This window comes from Balaenoptera musculus, chromosome 1 (assembly GCF_009873245.2).
Source record: "Balaenoptera musculus isolate JJ_BM4_2016_0621 chromosome 1, mBalMus1.pri.v3, whole genome shotgun sequence".
Lineage (NCBI taxonomy): Eukaryota > Metazoa > Chordata > Mammalia > Artiodactyla > Balaenopteridae > Balaenoptera > Balaenoptera musculus.
Genome location: NC_045785.1, coordinates 2,233,396 through 2,252,267, shown reverse-complemented (window position 1 = coordinate 2,252,267; position 18,872 = coordinate 2,233,396). Strand labels below are relative to the sequence as shown.

Genomic DNA, 18,872 nt, shown 5'->3' with positions numbered 1-18,872 from the left:
TATAATAAAAAGATTACTAAATGTTTTGTCACTTTTATTTTAAAATTATAATTAAAAAACAATCGGTAAGTTACATTTCCTTTCGTAAACATGCAGGTGTAGCTCAGCCCTGAAACGCCAGGGAATTGCTGAGATTTGCTTAGAAAGGGGCAGTGGGTATTAAGTTGCCAGGAGAGAGTGTGGTTCCTAAAATAAGTTATTTGTGGGTTTACTCCTGAAGAAGCTAAAAGATTTTAAGCTACATATAAATTAGAGAAAGCTCTTTACCAATTTTATCCCATGGAATAAAATGAGAATATTTTATAAATGCTCCAATTGTGCCCATCAGAGGTTTATACTTTATAGTCTCTTCCTGTGCTTTTTATCCCTTTTGAAAGAGGGCATTTTTACCAGCCAACAAAGCTCTTTTGCTTTTCAAATAAGTAAAAATACAGTATTTTCTCTGTTGATTTGTAGAGTGGTTTTAAGCTTTTATTACCTTTGATGGTTTTATAATTGTTTCCATTTTGAAGTTATAGTTTTTTCCTTTATATATGTATACACACATATATATATATATATATACACACACATATATAAACTTAAAACTTAGCATTACAGTTTAAACAGCAAAATTACTTATCTTACTTTGGTAGGTGGGGTGTGTGCGTGAGTGTGTGCTCTGGAGAACGTGGGAGGAAAGAGCTCGCTGTCCAAAGGGAAGAGTGTGATTCCATCTGCTAGTGTCAGACACCCCGAGAGATTTCAGTGCGCTACTTTCAACTGGATGTTCGTTCGTGCCATTGCTTATTTGCTCTCAAAAACTAGCCCAGTGCTAAACAAGAGCCTGCTGGAGCAGCGTGTGCCCCGAATCCTCGGAGCGCTGGGGTCTCCGCCCACCCTGCTGCCACCAGGGGCAGGAAAGCCCTGGGCAGGGGCTGAGGCTCTCGGATCTGGGGTCGGGGTTTGGGGCGGTGACCCCCGGAGCCGCTGCTGCAGGGCGGACGGGAGCAATTCAGTGGAGAGCCCCATGCCCCCACGTGCGTGTTCTGGAAGGGTCAGAGGACCTGCAGGGTAGCTGGTCCTACCCTCCACTGCGGGCAGGGAAACTGGCTCAGAGCCCAAGCCCTCACCACCGGAAAGCAGCGTGCCCAGATGTGAACCCTGTGCTCTGCGCCTCTGTCCACCCTGCGGTGAGGGTTGCCGGGAGTAGGTTCGGGGTACTGGAATCCGCTTGTCTCTGCCTCGGTTTCCCCACCCCCCCGACACCGGAACGGAGCTGAGGGGAAGGTGCTGAGCCTGGTTCCCGGCACACGCCCTCTGCGCGCCTGCGCCCAAGCACAGAGCAGTTCCGCCCGGGCAGTCTCCACCCCTTCATCTCAGGCGGGGAAGGTGATGAGCCTGCAGGGGTGGGGGGAGACGGCGGAAGGTGTGGCGCGGCCACCTGCCCGGCTGGCCTCAAAATCTCCCCAGCTTCCTTCTGGCCTCTGAGGTCCCCAGGGGTGCCTCCCGGGGGGGGGGGGGAGGAGCCAGCCTCAGGAGGAAGGACACCACCCCCCCTCCTCCCCCCCCCCAGTCTCTGAGCTCTCAAGTGCAGGGGAGTTGTGCAGCCCCCTCCTCATCAAGAGATGTCCCAGCAGGGAAAGCGGGGAAGAGAGTGAGGTCAGACTCCGAGCAGCAGGGTGGGTGCCCTTGTGAGCAGGAGTCCCGGGGCCTAGCTCATCCCTAAAGCCCCCTTTCATGGCCCTCGTCCTGAAGGTTGAGGACTCCCCAGGAGTGACCTAGCGCCGCCTCCACACCGGTCACCTGGCCACCCCTCCTTGGTGCCTCCCGGTGTCCCGGGACCGGTCCTGGCAATGGAGGGGAGCAGTGTCCTGCTGAAGGTGGGGGTCATTGCTGGAACCACTGCTAGGGTTCTAGATGGAGATCTCTCTCACCCCACGGGGAAAGGAGACAACGCTTGGGAATGCTGTTTACCAAATTCAGGGATCCTAAATCAAATCACCCCGGAGGCTGGGACACTGGCCGGAGGGCAAGCACTGCCAGGTGTCCAGGGCCTCCAGCTCCCAGCCTCAGCCCGGGTGGAGACATGGTCGGGGCCCAGGGCGGGGACAGCGATGGGGACTGGGGCAGGGAAGGGGATGGAGGGGGTCTGGATGGACCGGCTGCACCCTGCAGGCTGACCAAGCAGCTCGGCACAGCTGGAGAAAAGACGGCGGTGGCACTGGGGTCTGGCCGCGCTGTCTGCAGTATCAACCTTGGCTGTCTTCACAGACTCACCCCACAGGCATGTATCCCCAGACAAAAGAATCTTGAGTTTGACATATCTGTAAGCTGTGCACGTGGAATCATACCGTGTGTATCTCTGTGTGATTTGCTTTCGTCCCTCCCCATCATGACCCTGACCGTCCGTCAGTCATGCTGCTGTGTGCAGCTCAGACACGTTCTCCATGTGGTCATCCACTTGAAGAAACGTCTCACAATCTATTTATCCATTCTCCTGTTGATGGTCATTGGTTGTTTCCAGTGCTGGCTACTATAAAACTATTACTACTCTCATAGCCTGTCAAGATGATGTGTGTTAGCATGAGCTGCTGGACAGCAGCCCAGAAATCTACCACGAGAAACTAAGCAAGCAAGACAACACCAGGTCCCAGGAACCGAAAGCCACAGATATCATGCATGTATGTACAACCTTCCAAGAAATCACTGAGGAGACCCAGCAGCACACAGAGGGCAGTGGAAGCCGGCTCAGAAGGCACAGGTGGAAGAGGTCCTAGGGGCCCATTCTCACCTCTCCTGGCCTTGCCTGGAGACAGTCACTGCCTGCCCTTCACAGATGGAATTGGTCACAACAGCAACCAAGACAAAAATCTGTCTTTCCTGTGTGGGGTCACTGGGGCTGATAGGGGCGAAGTCAGGGCAGCACAAAGGCCCTGCCAGAAATAAACATGGTACAGTCACAACGCACTTATAATGCCAGACAGCAAACGACCCACAAGTACCTCCCACACACGATGACTCCCAGAGGCATGACATGGGGCCAAAGAGGCCAGGCACTGAGAGCCGGCCCTGCACGTTATACACGAAGTGCAAAAACTGGCAAAACTGCAATATCAGGGCACAAGGGGGGTCTGGGGGGACTGGTGATCACTGGTTTCTTGTTCTGCGTGATGGCTACACGGAGGTGTTCAGTCTGGACAAAATTCACTTATGCTATGTGCACACTTTTCTGGATGTACATCACCCTTCAATACAATGTTCAGGAATTTCAAAACAAAATAAAACTGAAAACCCTGCTGGGGTGAGGAGTTCATGCAAACAGGGGCAGAGAACAGGACAGCCGACCTCAGCACTATTCCTCCCACCCTCCTCCTCCAAACAGCCCTGATTAGTGGGTCCTAACACATGGAAACGATCTGATCCCTAGCGGACTCTCAACCTTGCATACCCAACAGAAACGCCCGGGGAGCTTGTAAAACCCCCATGCCCGTGCTGCAGCCCAGACTGTTAGGCCAGAATCTCTGGACCAGGGACTGGGGCATCAGTCACTTGTAACTTCCTGGTGATTCCAATGCACAAATCACTAACCTCTAAAAGAAAAAAAAAAAAAAGTGCACTGTATGCTTGTTAAAAACCAGCAAGGAAGACCTAATGCAAGATTGCAGCAGGAGACAGTGAACTCAACTCTTAATACAGGGCGGCTGGGGGGTTACAGCCACAGGGCAGGGAGAGGGAAGCAGCGGATGGGAAATTACGAAGAGGACTTGGTTAGGTTTTTGAAGGATAGCAGACGATGCCAACCCGAAATATGACTAGGAGTTCAGATCATACCACCCCGAAATGTACCACCTCGGTACACTGACTATTCTGAGCTGTGTGCTCTTGGAAATCAGTAAACGCAGGGAGAGGTTTGTCTGAACTCCCCTTCTGCCTAAACACATCCTCCCAAAGGAACTCAGTCGTCAGAGACCCCCTCCCGGGAGCGCACCGTCCAGGGAAGACGGGCTCGTCCCCGGAGGGACTAGAAGTGATAACACCCGTTGTCACACGGTCCTTCCGCCCGTCTGTCCTCTTAGGGACCGTTCATCTCCCCTAAGAACCACTCATCTCCTCCCCTTTCCCCTTCAGACGGCATTTAGCCTGAATTCTAGGCCACCTGGGAGTCACCACGTTCCCGGGCGTCTCCCTCAGGTCCGTGAGCCGGACGCGTCCGCAGACTCGCTCTCCGGCCTTGTCTTAGGGGCTCGGCCGAGACCACAGAGCACGGCGTGCGGGGCCTTCCCCGCTGCTCCCCGACAGCCTCGCGGGCAGGAAGACTCGGCCGGAGGCCCAGCACTCACGGCCCTACGTGGGCATGGGCGCTCCGGGCGCCCACCCACACACCCACGGTGAGGACCCGGACCCCGCCAGCGACGGCCTCGAGCCACGCCCCACCGGGCTCCTCTATGGCCCTCGCTGCGGCGCTCTAGCGTCCGCACAGCTCTCGACGGCTCCTTCCGGCCCAGACCGGAAGTGGCGCCGCGTGCCCCGGAAGCGCCCCGGCAGGGGCTGCGGGAGTGGCGGCGCGATGGCGGCTGCGGCGGTTTCGGAGGCCTGGCCGGAGCTGGAGCTGGCGGAGCGGGAGCGGCGGCGGGAGCTGCTGCTGACCGGGCCCGGGCTGGAGCAGCGGGTGCGCGCGGCGGGCGGGCGGCTGCCGCCGCGGCTCTTCACGCTGCCGCTGCTGCACTACCTGGAGGTGAGCGGCTGCGGCAGCCTACGCGAGCCGGGCCCCGGCCTGGCGCAGGGCCTCCCGCAGCTGCACAGCCTGGTGCTGCGGCGCAACGCGCTGGGGCCCGGCCTGAGCCCTGAGCTCGGCCCGCTGCCCGCGCTGCGCGTGCTCGACCTGTCAGGCAACGCGCTGGAGGCGCTGCCGCCGGGCCAGGGCCTAGGCCCCGCCGAACCGCCGGGCCTCCCGCAGCTGCAGAGCCTCAACCTCAGTGGCAACCGGCTGCGCGAGCTGCCCGCCGACCTGGCGCGCTGCGCGCCGCGCCTGCAGACCCTCAACCTCACCGGCAACCGCCTGGACGCCTTCCCCGCCGCGCTCTTCCGCCCCGGCGCGCTGCCGCTGCTCAGCGAACTGGCGGCCGCCGACAACTGCCTCCGGGAGCTCAGCCCCGAAATCGCCCACCTGGCCTCGCTCAAGGTCAGCGGTCAGCGGGGCGGGCGGGGCGGGCCCTGTGGTAGCCACGGACGGGGGTCTCCTCCCGATGCCGAGCCGTCCCAACTCGGCCGGGAAGGGCCACCGCAGCGTCGGTATCTCTGGGAAGCGGGCCCACCCCCGGGTCCCCTCGCACTAGCCTGGCCTCCGTCCTCGGGTGGTCCTCTCGGCTCGCCCCACACACTCTGCTCACAACTGGGCTTTAACACGCAACACAGTGTTTCGTGATCGTGGACTAACTGGGCTTCCCGCTCAGGTCGGAAGCAGGTCAACAGCAGGGACGGGTGTCTAAATTTTTGCATCTCCAAACGTTTGTGAAAGGACTGGGTGAGCCCTGTGCGTGGGGCCGTGAAATGACTGGAATTTGTATAAGGCCACGCGTGTGATTTCACATGTGATAGTTCACTTGACCCCAACAACGGCTTTCCAAGGCAGGGGTGGTTATTCCTGTCTTACAGAAGGCCGGAAGGGGTTGCCAAAGTACACAGCAAATAGGTTGGGGTTTCGTCTAGGCTCTCTTGTCTAGGGACTGCTTGCTTATTTTATTCATCCGGGGACCCCAGGTCCCAACAGAATGCTCGACTCGGAACAAGGGCCCAGTAGGTCTGTTGAGGAAGAGACCAGAGAGCAGGAGTTGCCGTGACCATGGCCTAAATCCAGCCTAGAGGCTCCTGTGCTTAAAGAAGCAAGCCTCTGTTTCTTCCTCCTCATTGCCATCCTTTTATGCAGACTTTTTTTTTTTTTGTACAGCAGGTTCTTATTATCTGTTTTATACATATTAGTGTATATATGTCAATCCCCAATCTCCCAATTCATCCCACCCCCCGCTTTCCCCCCTTGGTGTCCATAGGTTTGTTCTCTACATCTGTGTCTATTTCTGCCTTGCAAATCTGTTCATCTGTACCATTTTTCTAGCTTCCACATATATGCGTTAATATACGATATTAGTTTTTCTCTTTCTGACTTACGTCACTGTATGACAGTCTCTAGGTCCGTCCACATCTCTACAAATGACCCAATTTCGTTCCTTTTTATGGCTGAGTAATATTCCGTTGTATATATGTACCACATTTTCTTTATCTATTCATCTGTTGATGGGCATTTAGGTTGCTTCCATGACCAGGCTATTGTAAATAGTGCTGCAATGAACATTGGGGTACGTGTGTCTTTTTGAATTATGCTTTTCTCAGGGTACATGCCCAGTAGTGGGATTGCTGGGTTGTATGGTAGTTCTATTTTTAGTTTTTTAAGGAACCTCCATACTGTTCTCCATAGTGACTGTACCAATTTACATTCCCACCAGCAGTGCAAGAGGGTTCCCTTTTCTCCCCACCCTTTCTACAAATCTGTTGTTTGTAGATTTTCTGATGATGCCCATTCTAACTGGTGTGAGGTGATACCTCATTGTAGTTTTGATTTGCATTTCTCTAATAATTGGTGATGTTGAGCAGCTTTTCATGTGCCTCTTGGCCATCTGTATGTCTTCTTTGGAGAAATTTAGGTCTTCTGCCCATTTTCTGATTGGGTTGTTTGTTTTTTTAATATTGAGCTGCATGAGCTGTTTATATATTTTGGAGGTTAATCCTTTGTCCGTTGATTTGTTTGCAAATATTTTCTCCCATTCTGAGGGTTGTCTTTTCATCTTGTTTATAGTTTCCTTTACTGTGCAAAAGCTTTTAAGTTTCATTAGGTCCCATTTGTTTGTTTTTGTTTTTATTTCCATTTCTCTAGGAGGTGGGTCAAAAAAAATCTTGCTGTAATTTATGTCAAAGAGTGTTCTTCCTATGTTTTTCTCTAAGAGTTTTATAGTGGCCAGTCTTACATTTAGGTCTTTAATACATTTTGAGTTTATTTTTGTATATGGTGTTAGGGAGTGTTCTAATTTCATTCTTTTACATGTAGCTGTCCAGTTTTCCCAGCATCATTTATTGAAGAGACTGTCTTTTCCCCGTTGTATAGTCTTGCCTCCTTTGTCATAGATTAGTTGACCATAGGTGTGTGGGTTTATCTCTGGGCTTTCTATCCTGTTCCATTGATCTGTATTTCTGTTTTTGTGCCAGTACCATATTGTATTGATTACTGTAGCTTTGTAGTATAGTCTGAAGCCAGGGAACCTGATTCCTCCAGCTCCGTTTTTTTCCCTTAAGATTCCTTTGGCTATTCTGGGTCTTATATGTCTCCATACAACTTTTAAGATTTTTTGTTCTAGTTCTGTAAAAAAAAAAAAAATGCCATTGGTAGTTTGATAGGGATTGCATTGAATCTGTAGATTGCTTTGGGTAGTATAGTCATTTTCACAATATTGATTCTTCTAATCCAAGAACATGGTATATTTCACCATCTGTTTGTGTCTTCTTTGATTTCTTTCATCAGTGTCTTATAGTTTTCTGAGTACAGGTCTTTTACCTTCTTAGGTAGGTTTATTTCTGGGTGTTTTATTCTTTTTGTTGCAATGGTGAATGGGATTGTTTTCTTAATTTCTCTTTCTGATCTTTCACTGTTAGTGTATAGGAATGCAAGAGATTTCTGTGCATTAATTTTGTATTCTGCAACTTTACCAAATTCATTGATGGGCTCTAGTAGTTTTCTGGTGGCATCTTTAGGATTATCTATGTATAGTATCATGTCATCTGCAACAGTGACAGTTTTACTTCTTCTTTTCCAATTTGTATTCTTTTTATTTCTTTTTCTCCTCTGATTGCCATAGCTAGGACTTCCAAAACTATGTTGAATAATAGTGGCGAGAGTGGACATCCTTGTCTTGTTCCTGATCTTAGAGGAAATACTTTCAGTTGTTCACCATTGAGAATGATGTTTGCTGTGGGTTTGTCATATATGGCCTTTATGATGTTGAGGTAGGTTCCCAATGCAGACTTTTTTAAAACAATAAAACGTGTGTGCAGTTTAGCAACTGACCTATTTGCAGCGGGAATTACTCTTAAGTTGTTGCCAACTCATTTTACAAATGTCTTTATGTCAGGATGTATCTGTGTGCGTGTGTATGTGTGTGTGTTTATAGTTAAGAGAAACAGGAGGCCACCCTGCAGAGTGACACGTGCTAACTGGCATTTCCGGGAAGAAGCTGTGGGGGACGATTCCTGGGATGCTGGTCCCAGGGCTGTAGCTTCCCTTCAGGGCTGTGGTGTGACACATGATATAACCCCTTTCTACTCCATCACCCATCTCATACGTCTCTTGGTTTCCCAGAAGGTAGATGTACCAAATGTGTAGCTTAACATAGCATCGTGTGAGTGTACAGTTTTTATATTTTTCTTCAAATCTATAATGTTTTAGCAGTATTCAAGTTTTGGTTTTGTTTTGTTTTGTTAACGTTCTGTAGTACCTCTGGGTGCCCGCCCAGTAAAGTAGCCTTTATTGTGTCCAGAGCACCCTCATTCAGGTGAAAGAGAACGTCTTGCTTGCTCAACCCCCCCTCGGCCGGTCCATCCTGTTCCCCATTTTAGACTTCCGTCGATCTCTTTCACATGAAGAGACCTGTTTCTTGGAGAGTGTCATGTAAGAGCTACTTGGAATCCCTTTTGGACTTAGATGTCCTTTGGGGGCCTTTTCTAAACCGATGCCTTCACGAGGGATGGCTGCTAGAGCTGGGTGAAGCAGCGTCGCTCCACACCCTGGCGCTCCGAGGACAGAGGTGTTCTCTGTCCTTCCTGTGCAGTGGGGGGACAGCGGAGTCGGACAGCCGCACTCGGAACCAGAAAGTGTGGGTTCAGCTCAGTGTCTTGTGGCGGCGCCCTGGGCTCCTGCCTGTCTCCTCCCCTCTGAGGATGACCACGGTGCCATGAAGAAAGCGCGGTGATGGCACTGGTGCGGGTCCTCTGTGGCCGCATCACCGCGCCAGGGCTGTGGCTTAACACGGCGGTCGTTTTATTTGCTCACGGTCCTCCACTGTGGGCCAACCCAGCTGGACAGTTGCTGCCTTGCCGTTGATCACTTGTGTGGCTGCGGTCAGCTGCCGTGGGCTCAGGGCCAGGCTCAGCGGGCGTGGCTGGCGTGGCTGACTCCTCTCTCCACGTCATCTTGGGACGTCTTCCGCCGCCCCCGGGTAGTCCGACCTCTCACATGGCGGCTCAGGGCTCCTTAGAGCACAAGGGCAGGAGCTGCCAGGCCTTCCTGAGGTGCAGACCTGGACCTAGCAGCCCGCCACCTCCACTGCATCCTGCTGATTCAGTAAGTAGAGCTCAGTCCAGAGTTGTGGGAGATGCCACACAAGGAGGTGAATACTTGGAGGCGTGGTTCTGTAGGGGCCACCAAGGTGACAGCACACAGGCCCCTGCTTGTCCCACTCACCTCCCAGTCGGGAGACAGCAAATGAGAGCTCCTTGGTGCCCACTCCCCTGGGAGCCGTGAAGGTCGGACCCTCATCCCCACTGCAGCTGCCGGGGACGAGGAAGCTGAAGGGAGAGCTGTCCTTTCCCTCCCCACTTAACTCTGCCTGGAGAGCCGGCTTCATCACTGTCCTGACCTCGGACCCACTCAGCTGGGCTTCTCCCCACTGGGGTTCTGATACCCATTGGGCTCAGCCGCAGGGCTGTGGTGCTCCAAGGATGCCCTCATTGTAAGTGACAGTTAGCCAGACCCATGGCACTGCCACCGGGGACTGCTGGAGGGACGGGCAGGCCAGATGTGCCCCCAGATCTATGAACTGTTCCGGGACAGCACGTTCATCAGCTGAAGGGCCACGGCACTCAGGGTTTCTCCCAGCCCTGCCAGGAGTTGTGCCCACTCATGTTGTCTGGTGTCGCTCATTTATGGGACTTCTCCCGTAATCACGTTTCACAGAGAAGTGGAACTTTGACCATGAAACCTTTGTCCAGTGATGAAAAACTGAAGTTAAAAAAAAATCATTCCATCTTTTCATTTTCTCATTTGCTGTTGGAGATGGTGGGTTCAGGTCCCCTCACCTGGAACAGGGGGTCCTTCCACACCCCCAGGGGTAGAGTGTGTGTCTGTAGGGTCTCACAACCAGGGATTCTGGGTCCCTTCCCCGCAGCTCGGCCCAGCAGTCAAGTCACAGTCTAGGGTCAGAGGCTGGCCCTGCCTGGCCGGTGTCACTATTGTGTTACCTACAGGGGGGAGTGCCTGGGTGCCTTCTGGGCAGGCGCCTGGGGGCCCCTCCACGGGCACTCAGTTCACTTCATCTCCCTTCGGCGATTGTGGGTTTCCCGCCCCCGCCCCCTGCCCTGCGCAGTTTTACACCATCCAGACATCACTTCAGCTGCAGGCTCTCCCTCCGGCACGCACGCTCCGGCCGTGAAACCCGTGGACTCCACTCCCCATCGACCTGCGGCTCTGCGTGCCTGGCGCCGGGTGGTGTGTCCTGCTGTGGGGGCCGCTTTGAACTCGTCGGTGGTCTCCCCGCCTCTGCTGGACATGGCACCCCCAGAGCCCTGTCAGCTGCCTGCCCTGCTCCCCGTTTGTCTCCTGCAGGGCCCCAGGGCAGGTCCTGGGCTGCTGTCTGTGGCACTGGCTGCTGCCACTGCCCTTTGCTCCAAAATGCCCAGTGTTTGGTGATTGTTGCCCCTGAAAGACCCGCGCCCCAGTGCCCCTGCCCCTGTCCTCCGTGGAGACCACCTCACCAGGCTGCTGGCCTGACGCTGCTCTGGTCGGGGCTGGGGGCCACCCTCCCCCACGCTTGCCGGCCCTTCCTCTGCTGCTCTTTGTGGGTCTCTTCCTCATGGAGGCACAGACCTTCCACCCGCGGCGGCTGTGTTTTCACGCTGGAGTGAGAGTTGCCAGTGGAGTTCAAGCTGTTGAGACCCCAAGCTGGGTGTGCAGGTCCAAACCTGACCTTGAAATGCCAGCCCTTGTCTGCTGTTCACAGCCTGCCGGTGGGCGGGGACCCGGTTCTTCTGGCCCAGGCCAGGCTGAGTGTGCACACAGGGATACCTGGTCTAGGTGGCCCCGGCCCGTCCTCCCGTCCAGGTGCGTTCTGACACCTGGGCGTGTCCTGGGGGAGCAGCTCCGCAGCCCTGGGCTCGGCACTGGCTGTTGCTGACGCTGCCAGTTAGCAGTGAGTGAGGAGGCCAGCGGACCCCAGGCTGGGGCACAGGGGGCACCGCCGAGTCCTGTGCACGGGTGGGTGTGTGTGTGCGTGAGCATGGGGGGGGCAGGACACAGAGAAGCCTGGAAGGGCCACGTTGCAGCCCATCTACCCGCCTGTCCAGTCTCGCCTGAGAGCAGGGAGAGGCCTGGAGAGGCACCAAACGGTGACGTCCGGTTAACCCACAGCCCGCGTGACCCCTGAGTGCTTGGTCCCCAGTGGTGACTGGAGACCGTGTCAGGCTCACCTTCTCTTTCTCCATTTCTGGGTCAACTGCAGGATCAAAGTCTGCTCTGCAGTTGCTCCCTCCCTCCCGAGCCCCCGGTCCTGCCGTGCGGAGGCTCCTCTGTCACCCTCTGTCGGGCACTCACACCCCTCCTCCACCCTGGTTCTTCCGGCCTCGCAGCAGCCGGAGTTTCCTTCATAACCGGGGTCTGTGAAGCTCCCTGAAAACCACCCTCTGTGCCAGCCACAGCAGACAGCATCTTGTGGATAGTCAGAGCCCCTGCCCCCCTTCCCAGCTGGCGACAAATCCGCCACCCGCTGTGGCCCAGCTGTGGTCATTCGGGGCCGTGGTGTCCCCGTCAGGACCAGGGCTCCTCGCTGGCCACGCTGGTGTGGGCGCTGCTCCCTGGGTGCGAGGAGGGGCCTGCCCGAGCGCTCCCGGATCTGCAGCCCCTTGGGAGGCCCCTGCCGCCCGTCACTGCCTTGCTGTCCAAATGCCAGTCCCCTGTGCTTACTCCCACCAAACCAGGTGATAGGGTTTCTCCCCAGGCCCCGTGTCAGGTCCAAGCGAAGCCGAGCGGGGCCCATCCAGAGCTTCCCACGGGCCCTGGAGGAGAACGAGGAAGAAGCCCTTTACTTACAGGGCTGTGTGCCGCCTGGGCCTCCTGGGAGGGGCCCTGTCCTCCTTACCACCAGCTGAGTCCCTCCCCCGGCACAGGACCCTGCCTTCTGCCCACCACGTGAGGTGGCCACTTGGCCCGTTTCCACCGCGTCAGCGACACTGATGGCAGCCTCAGTAGTAGTCATAGAAGGTTCCTTTTCACGGGCCGCAGGGTTTCACCAACCTCCTTACGGCGCAGAAGCAGTAGCCCCCGCTCCCTCCTCCTGTGTCCCAGCATTGACGCTGAGTCGCTGTCTGTCGCACACGCAGGATAGAGAGCATCGTGCTGTGTTACTCTTGCTCTGTTCTTGCTTTTCGGCTCATTTAATTAAAGACATCTCAGCGCTACTTTGTGGGGAACCTATTTCTCATGTAAAGTCCTTATGTGTTTATAACCAGACATTCCCCGCGTTCCTCGTTGTCTTTTTTCCCCTCTAACCTAACCATCGATGGGAAATTCTGCCGTGGTTGTTACTACGGGCACACGGTGGTCAGGCAGCACAAGCAAGACCAGCACTTCACAGAGGCGACTGGCAGTCCACTGACGCCTCCCCTCCGAGGAGCCCCGGTCACTGCATCCGTGCTGGGCGCTGGGCTGGGGGAGAGGCGTGGGGCTGAGGCGGGGCAGGCGGCAGGAGGGCGGGTCCCGGCGGTCTCATGCGTCCCGGTCTCCCTCGCAGACGCTGGACCTGTCCAACAACCAGCTGAGTGAGATCCCAGCAGAGCTGGCCAACTGCCCCAAGCTCAAGGACATCAACTTCCGGGGGAACAGGTTGCGGGACAAGCGCCTGGAGAAGATGGTCAGCGGCTGCCAGACCAGGTCCATCCTGGAGTACCTGCGCGCCGGGGGCCGCGGGGGCGGCCGGGGCCGGGGCAAGGCCGAGGGCCCCGACAGGGAGGAGGCGCGGAGGAAGCGGCGGGAGCGGAGGAAGAGGGAGTGCGGCGAGGCCGAGGAGGCGTGGGTGGACGAGGCCAGCCGGCTGCTGCTGCGGGTGCTGCACGTGGCCGAGAACCCGGCCCCGCTGACGGTCACGGTGAGCCCCGGGGTCGGGGACGTGCGGCCCTTCATCGTGGGCGCCGTCGTGCGGGGCATGGACCTGCAGCCTGGGAACGCGCTCAAGCGGTTCCTCTCCTCCCAGGTGGGTGCCCGCGGCCGCGATGGGGGCGGGGAGGGCGGGCCGTGGGCGGGGCGACCCGGCCCCCGTGGGGTGGGGAGGGGACCCGGCGCAGTCAGCGTCCCTGAGTCTCTGCTGTGCGCGTGGGTTTCTGACTTCCGCAATAGGTGCCATGTTCAGTCTCATATGAGAGAGTGTTGAAATCGTTAGCTCTTGCCATCGTGTTCTCGGGTGACTTGTTTAGTTTTTGTGAGGTTTCAGCTAGACAGACTTAGAGTTCATTGTTCTTCTGTGAAGTCTGCCCAGCCATTAGAGCAAAAAGCACATCCTTGCACGTGGGCAACCCCGAGCATGGCCTGCGGGGCTGAGGCCGTACGTACGGGGAGGAAGCCGAGCCGGGAACTCAGAACTCGAAGATCAGTGTTTTGGAGGAAAAGCTTGCTGGGGTTGTTTTTAAGTCACACTTCTGTCTATTCACTCATAAATTTTAGCTCGAGATGGGTTCTTTGAAGTCTCAAGCATTGCACCGTAGAGTTAGGGCGAGAAGAAATTCTGCTGATAAGCAGATACCAGCTTTCCAGCGGAGGTTCCACGAAATAAATACTTGGCTGGGGAGGCTGCTCCGGGGGGCCTGGGGTGGCGGGGGGCTTGCCCTCCAGCCTTGGACACTGAGCTCTGCCTGCCCTTGAACTTGTGTTGCAGACAAAGCTGCACGAGGACCTTTGTGAGAAGAGGACGGCGGCCACCATCGCAACCCACGACCTCAGAGCCATCCGGGGGCCCCTGCTGTATGCCGCCCGCCCCCCGCAAGACCTCAGGGTGAGGCCACACATCCCAGTGTTTGCAGTTTGAGTGTTCCTTGTGTGTTTTTCAAAAAATACACGTGCAGGTGGTTGAGTCAGAGCATTTTGGGTAGAATCTGACCCTGTTCTGCTCCCAGCAGGAACATAAAATAAAACAGGTTGTGTTGACAGTTACTTTCAAAAGTAAACACATCAAAGGAGGTGGTGATTTGAAAGTGGTTTCCTTCACCTGCTCACTAACTTTTAACCAGAAATTGTGGTTTATATCCCAGTTGCAAACCCCCTGATCTGGGGTTGACCACAGTGTGAGTTCTGTCAAGGCCCCGCTCCTGGTCTCTCGGGTTCTGCGTGAGGCACCTCGGGCCCCAGGCGGAGGGTTCCCAGGGGACTGGCTCCAGCCGCTGGCCCCATCTCTTCCCTCGGCCTCCTCAGAGCCACAGGCGTGGAACCCCGGCTGTGCACTAGGCGGGTTTCAGATTCAGCCCCCCGGGTGACCTCTGCAGGCACAGTATATCTGCACGTGACGTGGGGGCAGCCTCTGTCCTCAGCCCGATGGACGTCCGCCTGGAGGACTGTCAGCTCTCAGAAGCCTCCCGCTGGGACCCCCAGCGACAGGCCAACGTGCGGTGTCCACCCCGTAGATCGTCCCCTTGGGGCGCCGGGAAGCCAAGGCCAAGGACCTGGTACGGCAGCTGCAGCTGGAGGCCGAGGAGCACAGGAAGCAGAAGAGGAGGCAGAATGTGTCGGGCCTGCACAGGTGGGGCCCCTTCACCAGCCTGTGCCGAGGCGGGCGCTCGCGAAGCTGCCCCAACTCGAGAGGCCGTCCAGGTTTCGTTCACTCTCCTCTCGGGTTCTTACGTGGCGGGGGGGGAAGGATCCACCGTGGCCCCGTGTCGCAGGGCTTCAGAGAAGCAGGTGCCAGGAGTGCAGGCTTTGTGTTGTCTCAGGGGGGCCCTCGGCATGTCCACCAGGTGCCCAGGGAGAGCGCGCCATGGATAAGGGGACAGCCGGGCCTGCTGCGCTTGATCCGGGTCAGGCTCGGCTGGCTCGGGCACCGAGGAGGCCCTGCGAACACCTCCTCTGAATTGGCTCGTGTCACGTGCCCTTGACCTGACACCTACTGTGTCCAGAGAACTGCGATTCGTCCACTCAGCTTTAGGCGTGTTTCCACAGCTGTGCCTGTTACCAGTATTTCTTCCCACCCAGGTACCTTCACCTGCTGGACGGGAAGGAGCATTACCCGTGCCTCGTGGATGCAAACGGCGACGTGATTTCTTTCCCACCCATAACAAACAGCGAGAAGACGAAGGTGGGCGGTGTCTGCCAGCGTCTGGCACCTTTGAGACCGCGTCATGTGTCACGTTCATGCGTGTGGCTGCGTGTGCTCACTCCCGCGTGTGGCTGCGTGTGCTCACTGCCGCGTGTGCCGCGCGTGCCGCGCCCCGGTGTGTGTCCCCCCTCGGGAGGGCGACAGTCCGGATTTGTGTGACACCGTCTTACAGGGTTTTCTGCAGATTAGACCTTGCAGTTGCTGGTCTCTGCTTGTGATACCTTGATTCTTTCCTGAAATCTTTCTGATTTCTGTTTAAGATTAAGAAAACCACTTGTGACCTGTTTCTGGAAGTGACGAGCGCCGCCAGCCTGCAGATCTGCAAGGACATTATGGACGCCCTCATCCTGGTGAGCGTCCTGCCCGCCCATCCTGCCCACCGAGGCTCTGGCCCCGCGGGACAGATGGCACGTCCACTGCCCTTTGCCATATGGGTGACGGCAGCCTGTCTTCCCTGGGTTGCCCCTAATCTCTCGGTTAAAAAGACATTTTTCATTTGCAGAAAATGGCAGAAATCAACAAATACACTTTGGAAAATAAAGACGAAGGTTCCCTCTCCGACCACGAAGTCGATGCCATTCCTGGACAAGTCTCGGATCCCAGGGCGACTACCGGTGCTGAACAGGCTGGGAGCGCCCCGCTGGTGGTGGAGCAGGTCCGGGTGGTGGATGAGGAGGGGCACCTGAAGGTGGTGTATCCGTCCAAGACGGACCTGGACCTCGCCGCCGCCCACGTGACCGTGCTCCGCTGACGGCCGGGCCACTGCCTCAGGCTCCCAGGGAGGCACTGCCCGCCGCACCAGCTCTGCAGGGCTTCCGTGTGGTGATATTAAATTATTCCTTCACCTCGGTAGTTTTTAAGATATGTGCATTCTTTGTTCAGTTTTCCAGTCGGTTCTGTCGTAGGGGGTGCCACGTTGACATGCAGTTAAGTCATTTCACCTTTACAGCACCAAATTGACTCTGCCGGTGCTTTCTATGAAATCACTTGAATATTGGAACTAACTGCTCAAAGGGTTCTGAAATCATGTAGCCACACAGCAACTCACTGTATTCACAGGGGGAAAGGACACTATAGTTGGTGTGAATATTTAGTTCTAAGTTGAGAAGCTGAACAACATGCATTTTACTGAGCTGCACAGTTATTTTTCTACGACACAATAGCTTTTTAAAGTCCTACGATTCCAGCACTGCAGCTTAGAAATGTGGGATGTCATGGTTTCCAGTTGTTGTAAACCGTACTCTTTTTATAAAAACATTTTTTTAACGTGACCTTAGAATTGGCAAAATCATTTTTCTTACTGCTGCGGTAGGATGCTTTGGGGATGGGAGGCAGGGCATCCGGCAGCAACGGCCCAACCCGCCTGCTGCACTGGCCGGACTTGGGGAGGGCGGGGGCGTCAGTCGTCTGTAAAGCAGCACCAGGGCCGTGAGGTGTCACACCTGCGTCTGGAGGTCAGTGCGCAGGTTTCCCACTGCAAAACAGGCTTCCACGCTCAGACAGGACGGTCAGCCGTCGTCACCTTGCTCCAGGACGGGGGTGGCAGTGACTGGAGGAGGCGTGGGGCGCTCGATGCCAGGAGTCACGGAGCATGTGCCGGACGAGGGGGTCTCAGCATCTGGCATTCTAGGTGTTTCCAGCTCTGGGTCGGCAGTTCACCGACCTCACTGCTCCAGGAGCGGCCAGCACAGGAAAAACTGACCCGCCAGCTTTTTCTTGTTGAGTGACGCGTGTTCCGTGGTCTTTGACCTGCAAAGGACAGTTTGTGTTTTGTCACAACGACAGGCGGTTGGCAGGCACGTGCGAGAGCCCCCCCTGGACCCAGGCACGTAGCCGTCAGAACCAGACCCGTGTGAGGCCCAGACCCCACATGCTGGGCCTTCCGTACGGCCACGTGGGTTCCCCAGAGCCCGGCCAGCCCTCCTCGAAGGACATGGCGGGGCTGCCTTGACACGTGACCCAGCTCTCTGGTCACTGCCAGGACTGCCCTTCGTCGGCCCTGGGGCAGCCGTGCTTAACCGCGCTGAAGTGGACACCAGGTGACGGTGTTCCCCAAACCTACCTGACATCTGTGTGCATCGGTGGCTCCGGGTTGTCACTTCATGACCCTCGGGCCATCAAGGCTGCAGACGCTGTGGCTGACGTGGGTGTGGGTGTCACGGCGAAGCCCTGCTGGGAGCTCCGGGTTGGGGCCGCAGCTGAGCTGCCCTCTTGGCATCAGGCTATGGCTTCAGCGGCTGCGTGGCACCAGGTCTGGGGCCTCCTTGATGTTGGGGAAGCCGCCGGCCCTGCTGCTCTTCTCTGGTGCGGTTTGATTCCGTGTGAGGTTTGGAAACGTATTCAACTTACAGCAGAAAACCCCTGACGTTTCTTTTTCTTTGTCAGCCCGACCCTCTAATAAAAACATTTAGAAAGAACATCTCGGCTCCTTGCCCGTGAGTCCTTCCTGGGATTTCTGGAGGTGTGTGTTGGAAGTGTCTGTGGGGAAACTGAGGACCTGGGACCCTCTTGCCAGCAAAGAGCGAGAGGCAGTTATCTAATGTCACTCGGGCCTGGCCCAGAGAAGCTGCTGCCCTTGACCCCTGGGTCCTGGGCACCTGCTCCTGCAGCATCACCAGGTGGACGCCACCCCGGGGCTTTCCCGAAGGAGTCAAGTTCCTGGGACCCGCCTCCAGCAGACCACCCCAATCCTGAACCTCCTGTGGGAGGGGAGGCCAAGGGTCCTGTCCCGTCCTCTCCCAACCCTCCCAGGGCTGTCGGGACGCCACCTCCACCCCGGCCACTCGGGTCCAGCTGGGGCCCCGGGGCACATCTCTCTGAGGTGGGCCGCGTGGAGGAGCGTGCCCCTGCCTGTGGCCCCCCCACCTCCGTGGGCCAGGCATCCAGTGCCAGGAGAGCCCGGGGCAGGGGTGCTGCGCATCCCCCAGGCTCTGGGCCGGTGCGCCCAGCTCTCCATGCTGAGACCTGCTGGGCCGTGGGGCACACAGGACACGGCCAGCCAGACCCAGGCCAGACCCCAGCACCGTCCACGGCCGCCCGTAAGGTTCCCCCCGACCCTGGGGAGCAGGCCTCGTGAGGACCCTGGGCGTCACCCAGCGGTGCTGGACCGAGCCGGACAGGCTCCGAGGTCACTTCCTCTCCCCCGGCTCCCGCTGCTGGCTGCCCCTCCTTGCCCCGTCCCACCTCCCTGCCTTGCCCCAGGCCAGTCACATCTACCTGTCCATCGCAGGCCTGCCCCTGCCCAGGGTCTACTCGGGGAATGCGGCCCTGGAGCCAAAGAGGCCTCAGAGGGAGTGGGGGGCAGGGGCAGCGGGGGCCCCTCCCTCCTGTCCCGCGCCCTCGCCCCGCTCCTGGCCGAGGCTGCACTGGGCCTCGGGGAGGGCCAGCCCTTGCACCTCCAGCGAGGACCGCCGACCGCTGCGAGCCCCCGGAGGCCACGCAGCTGAAACATGCCCGGCCAGAGGCCCCTGCCCACCTCCCCACACCCTCCACCCCAGT

The 18,872-nt window shown here is 56.8% G+C and overlaps 1 protein-coding gene and 1 long non-coding RNA gene across 5 annotated transcripts; one reads left to right on the top strand and one right to left on the bottom strand.

Moving 5' to 3' along the window:
- The first annotated feature begins 4,509 nt into the window (after positions 1-4,509).
- Positions 4,510-17,443, top strand: LRRC47 (leucine rich repeat containing 47). 4 transcript variants are annotated; one of them, XM_036859380.1, is made up of 8 exons: positions 4,511-5,164; positions 12,807-13,265; positions 13,944-14,060; positions 14,686-14,801; positions 15,251-15,441; positions 15,482-15,489; positions 15,635-15,724; positions 15,877-17,443. In XM_036859380.1, the coding sequence occupies exons 1-8, from the start codon at positions 4,550-4,552 to the stop codon at positions 16,123-16,125; spliced, it is 1,845 nt and encodes a 614-aa protein (XP_036715275.1). In that variant the 5' UTR covers positions 4,511-4,549; the 3' UTR covers positions 16,126-17,443. The 4 variants fall into 4 exon arrangements, 3 of the variants coding, with proteins under 3 accessions (XP_036715294.1, XP_036715275.1, XP_036715283.1); XM_036859399.1 differs by lacking the exon at positions 15,877-17,443 and having other exon boundaries at positions 4,510-5,164; positions 14,580-14,801; positions 15,635-15,712; XR_005020824.1 differs by lacking the exon at positions 15,482-15,489 and having other exon boundaries at positions 14,580-14,801; positions 15,251-15,353; positions 15,877-15,928.
- On the bottom strand, positions 16,474-18,503 carry LOC118898824. Its single transcript, XR_005020832.1, has 2 exons — positions 17,437-18,503; positions 16,474-17,123 (listed from the first exon to the last, which is right to left on the bottom strand). It is a non-coding gene; the product is annotated as an uncharacterized LOC118898824 (long non-coding RNA).
- Between the last annotated feature and the right edge of the window lie 369 nt (positions 18,504-18,872).